General features: G+C 47.0%; 1 protein-coding gene across 1 annotated transcript in view; it reads left to right on the forward strand.

Annotated features, from left to right (window-relative positions):
* The first annotated feature begins 436 nt into the window (after positions 1–436).
* lsp1a (lymphocyte specific protein 1 a) overlaps positions 437–15,508 on the forward strand; it is a 29,344-nt gene continuing 14,272 nt past the window's right edge. The window contains exons 1-5 of the mRNA XM_070972926.1: positions 437–677; positions 9,994–10,137; positions 13,893–14,292; positions 14,954–15,096; positions 15,187–15,427. Coding sequence (XP_070829027.1) covers positions 619–677; positions 9,994–10,137; positions 13,893–14,292; positions 14,954–15,096; positions 15,187–15,427 — 987 coding nt within the window. The 5' untranslated portion in view covers positions 437–618. The remainder of the gene's footprint in view (positions 678–9,993; positions 10,138–13,892; positions 14,293–14,953; positions 15,097–15,186; positions 15,428–15,508) is intronic.

Consider the following 15,508-nt stretch of genomic DNA (forward strand, 5'->3'; position numbering starts at 1 on the left):
TTTTTTTCTTTCTGGGGGGGGTATCGTCTTTCATTCTCCCTGAGGGAAGACCACATGACCCGGCATAACAGAGAGAGGCAGCACAGAAAGAGAAAAAGAGAGAGAGATGTTGGGCCCCGCCGCTCTGAGCTCTTCAATGAAAACCACATGTAGGACAGAGGGAGGGGGTGAGGTGTGTGTGTGTGTGTGTGTGTGTGTGTGTGTGTGTGTGTGTGTGTGTGTGTGTGTGTGTTTGGGGGGGGGGGGTTAGTGTAATGACTAAAAACCCAGCCTCCAAGACCGAGAGGAGGGAGTCACTCGGAGCTGCGCTGATATTCCCAACAAGCATTGCAGGGGAGAAGACTGTGTGTGACACACAACTAAAGACGAGTGAGTGATTGTGTGTGCGTGAGCGTGTGCGTGTGTGTGTGAAGAGTTTTGACAGTACAACACACACACACACATAATTCTGGGCTTCGGTGCGGCTGCAGGACAGAAAGTTTCCTCCAGCGTCGAGGTGGAAACTGAGAAGAAGAAGAAGAGGAGAGATTTGTGCTCAGCGTGATCTGTTTTGTTTCTACCAGAAGAAGAAGAAGAAGAAGAAGAAGAAGAAGAAGAAGAAGAAGAAAAGAGGCCAACATGTCCAACGGTCTGCTGAGGAGAAACTCCAGCAAACAGGGTTTACAAAACCTGATGAGGTATGTGATCGATCCGTGTCTGCTGCTGGTTTCTGTGTGTTTCTGGTGTTCACAAACAGAAAGAAGCAGCTCAGGTTAATGTTTAAACACACACACACACACACACACACACACACACACACACACACACACACACACACACACACACTGACTCAGCTCAGTTAGAGGTTTGAAATAAAAGTCTTAATCTTCGTCTCAGAGGAGAATTCAGGAACCTGTTTTCATATTTCCAAGGTGTCTGCGATAAACATGTCTGTCTAATGGGAACAGTGGGATTACTGGTGTTTTGGGTCACGCAGGGTTTTGGGGGGATTTGAATCGACTTACCCCCACTCAGATGGATGAATCATAACAAAGAGGCAGTATTAAAAATCCATTTTGCTCATTAATCTGTATTATTTTCCCTTTAAAGCACAGTTACGAGCACGTTCAATTAGTGGTAAATCAGCTAAATGGAGGCAGGAAACGCTGGTTTTCTGTGGCGTCGCCGCTCGTCTGTGAGTCCAGACTAACTGGGAGGTTTGAGGCGACCTGGATGCCCGAGGCTTCTCCGTTTCACAGAGAGGGGAAGTCATGTCGCCGACCTGTCAGAGGTGAAAGGTCACCCGAGTCAGTCTTTTGTTTTCTGGGTGCTTTCGGGTGGCGGCGCGTCCTGTTTTTTCCATCCTGTGTCAGTTTCCAGTTTGACTCCTCAGTGGTTTCACTGGACTCAGCAGTATGACAGCAGGCATCGGTCTTTGTGTCAGATGAGACGCTCATAGAGAGTCTTGACTCGGCCAAGAGACGTGAGAGACTACACGTTGAATCGGCCAATCAGAGGTCTCGGTCTTTCATGGCTTATGTGACATATAAAGGTGATCAGTTCATAAGGCGGAAAAATTCTCCCATTAGTCTTTTTGTACTTGTGGTCTTCATCAGGTGCTGATGATCTTCCACTATGACACACTCAGATCATTCGGATGTGGATTTGTCACTTCACTCTGTTGACAGAGTCTTAGATGAGAAGATCAACACCGCTCTCATAGCTGTCCTTAAGATGTGAAGCTACAGGTAGCAGCTGGTTAGCTTAGCTTAGCTTAGCTTAGCACAGAGAGTGGAAACACTTCGCCTTGCTTCTTCCAAAAGTCACAAATCTGCAACCAGCACCTCTAAAACTCTAAAAGACTTGAGTGTATAAAGACAAGCTGTCCCCTCCTGTTTCCAAGCTTTGTGCTAAGCTAAGCTAAGCTAAGCTAACCAGCTGCTACCTGTAGCCTTATATTTAATGGGCAGATGTGAGCAGTATTGAACTTCTCATCCTCTGATCTGCAGACTTGTAGAGTAATCAGTTCCAGTCAGGGTGATTCATCAGATGCTTGGTGAGTGTGTGAATCTCTGTGGACAGTTACTGTGACTGTCTGTCCCCTCCAGAGTTGTCCTATAGAAAGCTGATGCATGGATTTGTCACTGACTGTATGAAAGCCTTGCTGTTGCTCTGAGAGCCTTCAGGGCGTCTTAGGGAGTGCGGCGACGTTATAATCAGCGAGCTCGGTGCAAACCTCTGACTCACAGCGAGATCTGAGGTCAGGTTGTATGTTTATGAAGCAGATAACAGCTGGAGGAGGCGGCGTCTTGCCGTGATTCAGTCCACTCAGCAGATGGCATCGGTCTGGCTGACGGCAGCGGTGACATCACTCCGAAAACCAACTCCTTAACCAGCGCGACGTGGACGCTAACTGAGCTGTTTTACATCCATCATCCACATCTGACAGCGTGATTCATGCTGCATTTTTAGGCTTTCAGCTGTTGAGGAGTTTTATCCAGACTGTTGCCTCACACAGTCAGTCCAGTTTACTAGCTGGGACTCAGAATAATACTGACATGGTTTAAAGGTTCAGACTGAAAGTTCGTTCTTGATGTTCTCACTACAAGGTCCATTGAAAGCAGTTCGAGAGCTTTAGGTTTTAGTATGTTTTCCTGTGTGGCAGACAGAAATACATGACAGTCAATGACTCTGAATCCAGCTGTGGTTTACAGAAAAACAGTGGTGGAGACCAACAAAGTAGTCTTGTTTCATTTTCAGATTAAGATCTTCCACGTCAGACGTATGATCAAGTAATTAAATACGACCTGTATTTAAACGGTTTCTATTAAAATGCTGCGTAGTTGAATCTCTGTCTGAACATGTCGTCCCTGCTGTCACTCCTGCCTTGTTAGTAAAAATAAGAGCTGAAGTGGAAGCAGTTGAGCTCCACTTGAGGGGTGTTTGATTTTCACGCCCTTGTAGTTTTACGGGTTGTCGCACTTCCTTTGTTTGTCACTGTGCACCACCCATCTGTTGATTTCTATCTGTTTTCTCTCTGTCATGTCATTAAATGGCTTGTTATCTTTTTGCTCCACCTGCCTTTATTTTGGAAATATTTTTGTCCGTGAAGTCACCTGGAACAGTTTTGATGCTGAATGTCGACTGTTGACCCCGTCGTATTTCCATATTTACCTCGTAGATTGGCTGTGTGTCATCATCTTTGCAGCATCGCAGTGTCTGATCATCACAAACTGAGCACAACATGGAACCCTAACCCTAACCCCTAACCCCGACCTCTTACCCAAACCTAACCCTAACCCTTCTATCAGTGTATCTGCAGCTCTAATGAGGACGTCCTCTGTCTGTATCTGTCTGTCTGCAATCAATGCAGTTCTTAATGTGTTTTGTTATCAATTATTTTGCTATTATTTGAGTCTCCACTCTCCACTGAGCAGGACACAAGTGTCCACTGATACAGACAGTCATTGGAGGCGAGTGGTCATAAAGACATTGATCCAAACTGTTTGATTAGAATTAATATGATAAATTAGCCGGATGGCTGTTACGTAAAGCTCAGCGTCGTCAGAGATTGTCGCCGTCTGGAGCCCAGAACTCGCCGTTATCAGATTCATCGCAGCAGGTCACGCAGGCGAGCTGCAGGCCTGTTTTCAATCAGCTCTTTCTGGAGACAAACCCCCCCGGCCCGGTCCTGATCGACCCTCAGCGGTGTGATGTCATCCAGGAGGCATACCTGCTTCAAAACAAGCTGCCTGCTGCGACCTCTGACCCCTGAATCCCCCACATGTGGGTGGGTGTCCTCAGTGTTTACGATCCGGGCAGATAAGAGGCCGAGGAATGTTTTTTGGGGGGGAGGGTGGAGTGAGCTGATGAGTGATGGGGTGCTGAACTCGCCCTCCCTCTGCAGGTTGTCTGGATTAAAGCGATGGAGGGAAAGCAAACAGAGAGCGTTTCCTGTTTCTGCGAGAGCACATGACGAGTTTTTATCGGCCGGCTTCAGCGTGACGACGTGACGGCAGAGAGCGGCCGATTCTGACGGAAGGACTTCTCGGTTTAAAGAAAAAAGAGCTGCACTGATTTTCATCGCGCTCCTGAAACACTCACGATGGACAGGTTTTACAAAAAGAGACAAAATCAGTGAAGCACAATCAGAGATTTAGTCCAAACTAAACAGTTTAATGGAGCGGCGAGTCGTGAAAGTCGAGAAAGATTTTTAAAGTTCAGTGAATCTCCTCCGTTAGCTACACAAGACAATTCCAGCCAATCGGCAACAGACGGCGTTCATGCACAGGATGAGGGGACGGAGGGTGAATCTGACATTTTAATGTGTTTTCACATCATGAAGAAGGTGAGACGGTAATATTAACACTCTTAAACACACCTTTAAACATTGTATGAAGTCGTTCAGTCTGTCAGCAGTAAGACGCCGCTGACTACTTTTTTTCTGTTCCTCTTACGTTTGATGCTTCACGTTCGTTTTGTTCATCCACTGAATTAAAACTTATCTTTAACGTTGTGGAGTTCCTCTTTTATGCAGGAGAGATGAGAGAGATGGTTTACGAATTGAAAAGCACCAACCTTTAATTGATAAGAACAAATGAAGCGGTTTCAGGGCATCGGTCACTGATGTGGGAACCGGATCAAAGATTTCTGCCCCGGCATGAACCAGAATACTTTCCCAGCTTCTCTGGTCGGAGGAAGACTTTCAGGGCACTCGCCTCTTCACCTTCGCTCTCTTCTCTTCTGCTGCTTATCATTTTTGGGCCAAATGCAGCTTCAGATGCAAAGTTTGTTTTCTTTGGTCTTGGTTTTATTTTTTGGGTTTCGGTTTATTTGGTTTCACGTTGAGCCTTCTGTTCTCATCAGCTTTTATTCTGCTCCCTCGCGTTGAGCTTTGGCCGGTCAGTCTGATGCGTTTGATGTCCTCCAGTTAAAGTCTGCGTGCAAACAAACCTGCAGGTGTCCCAGACTTCAACGATCTGTAGGAAATGAGCTGCAGCCGTCGTGTGCTCTGCATGGGGGGACGGACACCCAGACATGCAGCCACAACAGGGCGATTACTGTCTGCTCGATGACTGGGGGGGTTGTTGGACTTCTGGTGGTGACAACTGGCGTCTGACTGCTTGCTGGTCATTGCTGTGTGCAGCCTACAAGCAGCTCGTGTTCAGCTCTTTACTGCAGTGTAGGAATATAATCTAAGTCCTTGTCGATGAGCATTTGTGTGTCTTTAAAATCAGGATCAGCTTCCTCTGCTGTCCCTGATAATGAAAACTGCCAATGAGAGGAACAGAGTGGCTCAAGCAGAACCATCTTTTGTCTTGTCCAATCATTCAGCAGCAGGTGTCTGATTGGTTTAGTCTGTTCAATAATCTAATTCCAGCTCACTAAATGTCCTGGTCACTCAAGGGGTCCAGACATTTATTGTGTCAGAGCTGTTGTTGAGGGAAACAAACCATGGTGCCAGTCCATCCAAGAGATGTCGAGATATTCCGGTCTGGACTGACCCGTCAACCCATTAGCCTGTTAGCGTGGCTGAAAACACATTTCTGATGGCCTCTCGCAGGATTGTTAGACAATGAAAAGTTTGTCATTGCATCATGTGTTGCCAGAAAATGGAGCAATAAAAGAGAGTTTGTGTGTTTTGAAACCCGGGACAGGGACGGGGACGCTGCAGACGCCGTGGCGGAGCAGGGACTGGCAGACACATTAGCAGCAGCTTGGCTCTCAGGTCTGTTCTGGGCAGGTTGAAGCCCCCCGGCTCCTTCCTCGTAACTCGTCTGGTGACTCCGGTGACTTTTTTCTGGGAAGTGGCGTCTTTTTGTTGTTGTGTGAGTGATTCAATGCTCTCCGCCGTCCTGACTTGTCTCAACACAACAGTGACTTCATCTCACAAGCGTCTTCCCACCGTCCTCGTCTGTCCCGCGGAGCCTGGCAGGCTTTCAGGCTGAAAGGAAACCGTGTTATTATTGTGTCATTCAAGAGAGTCAACCCGCCGATGACAGCATGTGTGCTTACAAAAGAGCAGCTGAGGCCTTAATACTTTTAACCTCTTTCCTCCTGATGGCGAATCCCTCTTTCACTCTTGTTCCAGTGGAACATTGCTGGACAATAAAGCTGCAGCCTGGACAAGTGCAGGCAGATAGAGAACAACAATGTGTGGTTTAGCAGTTTGGATGGTCTGTTGGCAGGTGATGCGGCGTTTATCTGGTTTGTGTGTCGTGTTTCTGGTCGATGCGAATGTTGGTGATTGCACAACTGAAGGTTTTGTTTTTTAAGTGTTTGTGCCAAAAACCCTCCAGAAATCTGCAGCCTGTCATCAAAACGCTGGAGGATTGTTTGTTCCTTAAAGGAACAGTCAGAAATCCGGGCGAGACGAGGGATCGGTTTCAGTCTGCGCGTCCTGCTAGCCTAGCTTAGCACAAAGACTGGAGGTGGGAAAAGGTGAACCAAAGGTGAAGAAATACACCTTCCACCTGCTGATCTGATTTATGCTGCATGTTGTGTTTTTAGTCCATTTCTGATGGACAATGCATCAAACTGCAGCCAGACAGGAAGTCAGATACTGGAAGAGAATCCAGTAAATCTTCAAAATAAAACACCCTGTGCAGACTCCCGAACGTACATCAACGATAAACACAATTAAAACAGACGAAGCCGAGGCGAAACGCTCTGCTTCTGAAAGGTTTTCCGGGAAAATCTGGAAAATAATTGATGATAAAAATAATCATTTCAGACCTGTTAATTTCTAGGAGACAGAGTTAATTTAACAGGGACATCATCCATAGTCTTCTTCTGTCTTCTTCTGAGCTTTCTTTTTGTTCATATTTTCTTCTTCTCTTGTTTTTTTGTGTTTTTCTTCTTCTTTTCAGAATTGTGTTCTTTTGACTTCCTCTTCATCCTCTACGTCTTTTTTCATTTCTGTTCTTTGTGTTCTTCATCTTTGTTTTCTTCCACGTCTTTAAGGTTAAAATCTGGTTTACAACTGTACAAGGTCTATTTAAAATACAATAAAACATTGGAAATGTTCATTGGTCACCGTCATTGTGACCAGGTATTAAAACATGCTCCATAAATTCAACGCCTTCCTTCCAAAAATCCCATTTTTGTCATGTTTCATCAGTTTTACCAGCACCTCTCTGGCCTCCCTCAGGTTGACCTCTGAGCTCAGGTGTGTCGAGGGTCAAACCTCCTGCCAATCACACCGACCTCCGGGGCTCAAGGGCACTTTGTCAGCCTTCATCTGAGGAAACGTTGGTGGAGGCAGCGTGCTCGGTCTTGCCTATGGTGTCAGTTTACAACCACACACATAAAGAAAACCTGCTCAACTGCCACTGAGGAAGTGAAAGTGTGCGCTCATGCTGTCTGGGGCATCATTAGCCCGATACAGTCCAGACCAGCTCTCAGGGTTTCAGACCAGGCAGATGATTAGATGACATGAGCGAGAGCAAAAGATTTGTTTTTTATAAAACACAGGACGAGGAGGAGGAAGCAAAGCTGCCGGTAATCCCGGTACTTCAGAATCACTCTGAGGGGGATTAATCATTTAGCCTGAATCAGATGTTGGAGTCGGTGCCAAGTATGACGGAGTCCCACAGCGCTGATTAGAGAAAGGAGACGTAACGAGGAGGCGGAGGAGGGAGAGTCTGCTGGGTCGAAGTTCAAACTGCTGACAGTGCAGAAAATAAACCAACCAATCAGCAGCCAGAGCCAGGTTTTATACGCCACCTGCGCCCTGCTGTCAGGGCGCCCACAATGCCCCTCTGCGCTTATATGATACGCAGCAGTAAACAATCACTCCAAAAACACTGTTGGAGAGCATCAGCGACAGACACGGCGGACTTTCATCATCAGCGTCGTGAATCGGTCGCAGTCTGCTTACGTTTAGGCACCAAACGACTTGGCTAGCTTAAGGAAAAGATCTTGGTTGCAGCCGGTCAGACTAAATTTTGTTAATGTGTGGAAACCTGAGACAGATGCTGCTGTGTAACTGACACCTTTAAGCTCTTTTCTATTGGTGCTACTGTCATGCTACATTTAGCATTTACCGCTAAGCTGTAATTACCACTTGTGGCCACAGTGGCTGCTGTTCAGCAAAGAGATTGGCTGGCTTTAACGTGTTTTGAGTACCACGCTGATGGATTTTAAATAATAACAATAAGTTCCAGGAAGCTTTTATTTTGAAAGTTTCTGCCACTGGCATCCTGTCTGACACAGTGACCGCTGCCTATCTGCTGCTTCCACCGCCTGTAAAACAAACACTGTTTGTCCTGGATGTTACCTCTTCACCACCCAGCCTCTATCTGAGAGCTCCTGACCCACATCCAGCTGTTCTCCGGCCTTTCCACCTCCCTCCCTTCATTCATTTCCTCTCAGTTCATCCCGCCTGCCCACAGGAAGGAGGAGGAGGAGGAGGAGGAGGAGGAGGGGGGGGGGGAGTGATGCTGATGCTGAGTGCAGAGCTCATCACTGTCCTGGTTGCAGACCTGTGAATCACCGCCCACATGATGTCAGATCATTTTCAGTGATTCCAATAGTTTTTCCAGCAGTTGAAGAAACAGACGAGTCCATCAGAGGACGCAGGACTAACGGGGACGTCTTGTGATAAACTTAACTCTGTTATTTAAACCTGCAATAACAGAGTTTTTGTCCACCAGGGGGCAGCAGAAACAAGCTGTGACCACCTCACTGACACACGATGTTGAACAAACAGATGATTATTTACAGGCCCAGCAGTTACGGAACAACGTCAGTTTTAAAGTCATGTCTGTGTCCCCTGATGAACGCACGTCCAGTATCGTCCCTCTTTCAGCTCAGTTTCTGGTCTCCACCAGCTCCTGAGGGAAACACCTTATCTCCTAAATCCGCTCTGTTCACCAGCTCGTCTCACTTGTCACCCTGCAGCTTGACCTGCATGCAAACTTCACCTGAGAGGGCGGAAAGATGAGTTTTATCTGTGATGATGCTGAGGGTCAGAGGTCACAGCCTGTCCCACCTCCATCCATCCATCTGTGGAGGAAAGTGGAGGGTGGAGGAACAGACGGAGCCATTAGGGATCTATTAGTGACCAGAAGCCAAATGGGGGCGTCGTAACAGGACACCAGCTTATTGAGCTGTTAGTCCTCAAAGTGTCTCCTCTGAGGCTGAAACAGGACAAACAAAAATACACTGGTATCTTCATTTGTGACTTTCAAAATAAAAGCTTTTCAGATAAGCAAATACATAGAAATACTTTTTATTACACTACAGTTATTTAATAAGTAAACGTGTGAGCGTTCACATTTGGCGCGTCGTCTCCGGATCAATAAAGATTAATAAAGATTAACAGTGTTTGTGATAAATGATGTGATGTCACGATGACTCGGGGCGACGAGCTCGTGTGTTTACGCTGCAGATAAACATTTGGCATCATCCAATCATCTGAGGTTGGACAGATGTTCTTCATCTGTTCTTCACGGCTGAACAGACTCTTAGTTAAAGACCTGAGGAGGACTGAGAGATGACTTTTATTAAGATTTTACTGTTTCACAGTCGATGATGAAAGAACACCACAGAGGAAGAGCAGCCATCGCATCTAAACGTCAATAAATCATTTCTGTTGATTAATAATGGAATCGCAGCTTCATCATCAAACAAAGAACAACTCAACGTCAGGAAACATTTAATTGTCAGCATATTTATTTGCATGTGTCTGACACATGATCGGTTTTTGCATTTGAAGAGTTGCAGAAGGTCATTTCTGATTGGCTGTTCGGTCCCCAGTCTGATCCTTAGTGGTGGAGGTGGAGAAGAACTGAGATGGAGTGGGAGTCCTGGTGTAGATACATAGATGGTGGTGCGGCAGAATTCATGAGTTTGTGATGTTTGTCTTTAAATCTGTTAAATCTGCCGTCCAAAAAACATTTAGCTTGGAGAATGAAAGTACTGCATTGAAGTACTGATACACCTGAGTCTGTAGTAAAGGTACTATGTTTCCTCCCAGCTGTACTAACTGAACTGTGTCCTCCTCCTCTGCAGGCTGACGGCTCAGAGGAGCATCGAGGATGCTGAGGAGGTGGAGCGGGAGCGTCGTCGAAGAGCCCGGGAGGCGTCACGCTGGACGAACGGCGGCTCGACACCTGAAGAGTTTTCACCGGACGAGACGCCGGCAGAGGAGAAGATGTAAGCACAGAGAACTGAACCAGAACCTCATGAACACTTCACCTTTTTTCCACTGTGCAGCTAACCCCATAGCATCTTCCTTCACAATAAAAGCCTGCCCATGTTTTCTCCAGTTGAACTCTTAGATTGTGAATTTGCTTTAAATTACTGTGACACAGCTGACAGAGCTTCAGTGAACTGATAGTGATTAGGTCTAACTGACAGACGTTAGCGCTGGAGCTCATGCATGCATTGTGTCAGATGGGTTAGGGTAGCCCTAACCCCCCCAACCCTAACCCTTCATAAGCTCCTAAGAGACCAGCCTCGTTTTAGTTTGGACACGTCACCTTTAAATAATCCAGTGGGTTTGATGCTAACATTTGGTTGGTGGTATCTGAAAATGTACGTAAGCAAACACTGTTGCTCTGTCTCGCCACACAAAAATGCAAATATGACCTGAAACTGTTGGATTCCTTGTCGGTTTAATCATGGGAACAGAGGAAGTTATTAAGTGCAGAACATTATTCACTCGCTTCCCTCACGTCCAACGACTTCCTGTACAAGCTGCTAAGTGTGCGCCTGTGTTATTTCTTCGGGTGATAACTGCGAGTTTAAGGAGTCTGTCGTCATGTTTCCCAGCTGTGAGACTCAAAGCTCCTCGCCGCTCGTCGTGCGCTCGCTGGTTTACGGCTTTCATGCCTGGTCACATAAAACTAATGTTTCCATTGGGAAAAGCTGCAAACAAGCTCGTCCCCCCTCGTGTTGACGTGAAGACGGACACACAGCTGCCTTCTCATTACACAGCCTCCAAAGAATGTTTACTACAGAGCGTCTCCAGGGAAAACCACCGCCGTGTCAAAGCCTGCGGCGTTTCAGCCGACTTTTAATTTCACGCTCTTAATTACAGCCTGCGCCTCCAACACCTTCTCCTCCATCACATCACAGGCTCAGCCGGTCTGAGGCTGCGGTGACTCGTCCTGAGGTAGCTCCTGCACTCTGTAATTGAAAGACGCAGCGGTGATGTAATGCTGTTTTGAAATCCCCCGAGTTTGCTGCGTGATTTCAGAAAGGTCGAATGCTGGCAGAGTTTGAGTCCACGGATGTCGACTGAGGTAACCATCAATCTCCTGCCCGAGAGGCGTTTAAAGGTGTATAATCAAACATCCAGTCACAGAGAATCTGTTGAACCAACCAGCCCGTCTCAGCACTCCTCACAGTACTGGAGGAAACATGTTGGAGCATTTGTTAGGGACTAATTTCAGTGGCAGATGAATCCACGTGTGTGTGTGTGTGTGTGTGTGTGTGTGTGTGTGTGTGTGTGTGTGTGTGTGTGTGTTCATGGTGATGAAGGAACAGGAACAGCTGATGAGTCTCATTGTTGTTGGACAGCAGTGGAGCTCAATGGACCAGAGGAAGACGACCTGTGAGGCTTGTTTGTAGAATCAGTTCCTTGTTTTCTGGTTTTGGTCTTTTGGGATTTGTCGTCCGTCTTTCAGGTAATAAAAGTTGACAATAAGCTTTGCATCAAACTCTTGAGGAGGTGCTTCCTGACGGAGAACCTTGACTGACTCGTTCCTGTCCGTCCGGGTGTCGACACGCAGAAACAGAACCGTGGCCGCTCGTTAAGGCTGATTTGCCGCTGAGAGATCAGACTCCCATCATGCAGCGGGGGCTCCGCGGCCTCCCGAGCGTCTTAATCATCTGGGGAATGCTGAGTGAATTCCTTTCTGCCAGCTCCTGGGAACACAAAACACACTTCGATTGCTGTCGTTCAGCGGAGGGACCGGCTGGAGCTGCTGTGCTGATTGTGATGATGAGTTCACGTAATCAACTTAATTAATATTTAACACTTAAGTTCAAACATTAAATAACGATGAACTGAGCTGCAGATCTACAGCGTGGATGGATGATTACTCCACACGTTTTCTGTTCAGACCGACAGCACCGCCAACGCTGAGGAGCTGCTGATGTGATTTTTATGATTCATGGAGAAATTTCTCTTTGTCTCTGACAGTAACTAATCTGAAGTGAATTAGCTGCTGAACTAATGGTCAGTAATGGAGGAAATGAAGAGATTTGTGTCAGCAAATCCAATAGTTTTGTTTCCTGAGCCTAATTAATCAGTTCGAAGTGCAACCGTGACACAACACTAACTCTGTGTTTCTTATCTTATCTTATCTTATCTTATCTTATCTTATCTTATCTTATCTTATCTTATCTTATCGAGCTTTATTTAGCTTTATTTTGAAAGTGTAACCAGATGTCGCTATGCAGGCACATATTTGTTAATGCTAACTTACTGCTGAAGGGGTACGCAGTGAAAAGGGGTCCTGACCAGGCGTCCACACGTGACGAGCTGGGATGGAGAACATGTTGGAGACGCTGTTTGTTTCCTGACAAGTCAACGCTGATTTCCTTAAACTATGTTCTCTAACTTCAGTAAAGTGCTCATTATTGTAACTTCACTATACTTATTTTAACCCAAACATGTTCTTTCACAAACTAACCAATAGTTTTTGTACCAAAAACAGTGGCAGTCAGTTCATTTTTCCATCAGTCATTTGGGTTTTTGGGGGGCTGAAATCTCCAAACGGACATTAAACAAAAGCGCAGTTGTGACACAAACACGTGACAAACGAGAAAAACAGTCCCAGACGAATCCCAAATATCGCTGCGTGTGAATGTTTTCTGGCCAGGTTTCCATTTCCTGTTTGTGCTGCTTGCTCCTGCAGCTGCGGCAGAGGTCAGCCGTTGTCAGCTGCACTCGGCCGCTAATGGCTCTGTGATTACAGAAGCTAATCAGCGGAGAAATGATTTACTCTGCTGTGTTCAGTCTGCTGCGCTCTGCTGAGACGTGTTTGCATCCAGCAGACTCTGACATGTTTCAGCTGTTAAACACAGACGACAGTCAGACGTTCTGGAGTTTCTCCAGTCAAGCAGTTTGTCCTGATGGTGGTGTTGGAGGAGCCGTCTCTCCTCGGCAGATTAATGATATCTGCAGCAAAGGTCTGGGGAGCAGCTGTGAAGGTATCGCAGCCAAGTGTTGGACAGACCGTCCTCAGAGTGTCCTGATTACACTCATGATGTGTCCAGATTGTTCTAATGTGGACGCTGAACGCCGCTCTGCAGCCTGAGCCTCTGTTCACTGAAGCCCTGAAGGCTTGTTACTAAAATCACTTAACGCCTTTCAGAAACTGAGCTCTGCTCCTCAGACCTGCTGTCAGCAGCCCGTCCATCACTTCTGAAGTGACTCTGATGAGGACGATGACCTTTGAGCTTCTCCAGAGTAAAATCAACAAGTTAAACCTCCATCGGGAGCGACATCCCGACCAACTGCACGGTCTCTGAAACCCTTCATGCTGCCGAATGTGTTATTCCTCAGTGCTTTTGTGATGATCACAAGCAGCCTGAGCCTTCCTGATGGTTTCTGATGATGTTTTATCTCCACAAAACTTCAAACATTATATTTAGCCGATGCTGCTGAGGGTGTCTGAATCCCGTCCAAACCTTCCTGTCGCATCAACACAGACTCAAAACTATGAGACATTGTATAAAACATCAGGAAAGCTCAGGCTGCTTGTGATGAGTTTAAAAATAAAACGTCTCCAGAGCTAAAAGACAGATTTTAACACAAACAACATAAAAAATCAGCCAGTTTGCTCCAACAGACACCAAAGTTTTATATCAGTGCACCACAAGAGAGGACTGAAGAGGACACAGTTTGTTTCAGTCTGAGGACAACTATGGCTGAACTGTCCTTCTTGTCTTGTCCACAGGTACGAAGGCGACCTGAAGCCCATCAGCTCTCCGTCTCTGGAGGAGGACGAAGGCTTCAGCGACTGGACTCAGCGGCGAGAGAGACGGAGGCAGCAGCGCCTGCAGGAGCTCAACCAGGGAGGCGAGGAGGACGAGGACGAAGAGGAGGTCACGGTGAACAAAGCTGTGCCCGCAAAGGCCGTCCAGGCCTCAGTCACGTCCTCTGGACGACTCCAGAGACAAGAGCGGGAGGACGCAGACAGGACCAAGGTGGAGATGGAGAGGAGGAAAGAGCGCGAGGAAGAGGCGATTCGAGCTGAGAGGGTGAGGAGGGAGAGAGAGAGGGAGGAGGAGGACAAGAGGAAGAGAGAGGAGCTGATGAGCAGGAGGAGGGAGGAGATTCACAGGCCGAATGCAGAGGTAAGTGCCCCCCTCCCTCGAGTCAAGCCTCAAAGACCTTCAGAATAAGTCAAAGTCAGGACCAGGTGATTTAATACGAGTCCAAGTATATTTGAAACAGGTCCAAGTCAAGTTTCACGTTATTTCAGACAAGTCAGACTAAAGTTAACGTCATTTGAGAAAAGCGATTTTCACGCCGAGTCTTTGGTAAGACAAGTGCAGGTCCAGTCTTAAGATCTTCACGGTAACTCCAGGTCGTGGTTCCAGGCATTCAAGATGAGTCCAAGTCCAGTTTGACAGAACATGGAAACAAGTCATATTCAAGTCTCAAGTAGTTCGAGTCAAGTCTTCAAATATTTGTGACTAGTCCAATGTCCATTTCAAGTCGTTTGAGACAAGTATCACGCTCTTTCAGACCAGTCTGGGACGAGTCTCAAGTCATTCAAGACAAGTCTTAAACCAGGTCTCAGGATCGTCAGTTTGCAAACATAATTTGAGACGAGACCAAGTCGTATTTTAAGCAGAAATCATTGTAGAAAAGTTGAAGTCTGGAGTCATTTGAGACGAGAACATTTGGAGTGGAGTCTCAGGTCATTCCTGCTCATCAGCCAGGTCTGAAGAGTCTGACTGAAAATCACATGACGGGAACGAACAGCTGATCTGTTGAACTTCTCATGTTCAGGTGGAGAAAAGAAAAGAAGTTAAAATCTCCTACACGTCCAAGGTTTTCCTTCAGCAGGAGCCGAAACTCAACAACGCCAACGGAGACGCAACCAGCGAGGAAGTGACATCACACATGAGCCACAAGACAAAAAGACCCACCAGGTGAGTCGCGTTTCATTCACTGACAATGTTTAACGTTCAGGGCGTAATAACAGCAGGTCACATCTTAAACCTCCCTGGTCGTGTGCACAGCAGAGCGATGGAGCCGGAGGAGGCGGACGCCATCCTGGAGACGGAGCAGCGTCTGGAGAAGATCCGGCAGAGCCTCCAGCAGAAGGAGAGCCAGGAGCTGGAGCAGCTGAGGCACCGGCAGGCCGAGGCCGAGCAGGAGCTGGAGGAGCTGAAGAGGAGGAGGGAGGACAGGCGTCGAGTCCGGGAGGAAGAGGAGCGCCGGAGGGAGGAGGAGGAGCAGCAGCGGCTGACCAAAGAGGAGGTGACATACGGCACTGAATGCTGAACGTGTTTGCAGAGGACGTTCGTTTGAGCGAAATTTAACAGCAGAGAAGCAACTTTT

The sequence above is a fragment of the Chaetodon trifascialis genome, chromosome 10 (assembly GCF_039877785.1).
Source record: "Chaetodon trifascialis isolate fChaTrf1 chromosome 10, fChaTrf1.hap1, whole genome shotgun sequence".
In the NCBI taxonomy this organism is placed as follows: domain Eukaryota; kingdom Metazoa; phylum Chordata; class Actinopteri; order Chaetodontiformes; family Chaetodontidae; genus Chaetodon; species Chaetodon trifascialis.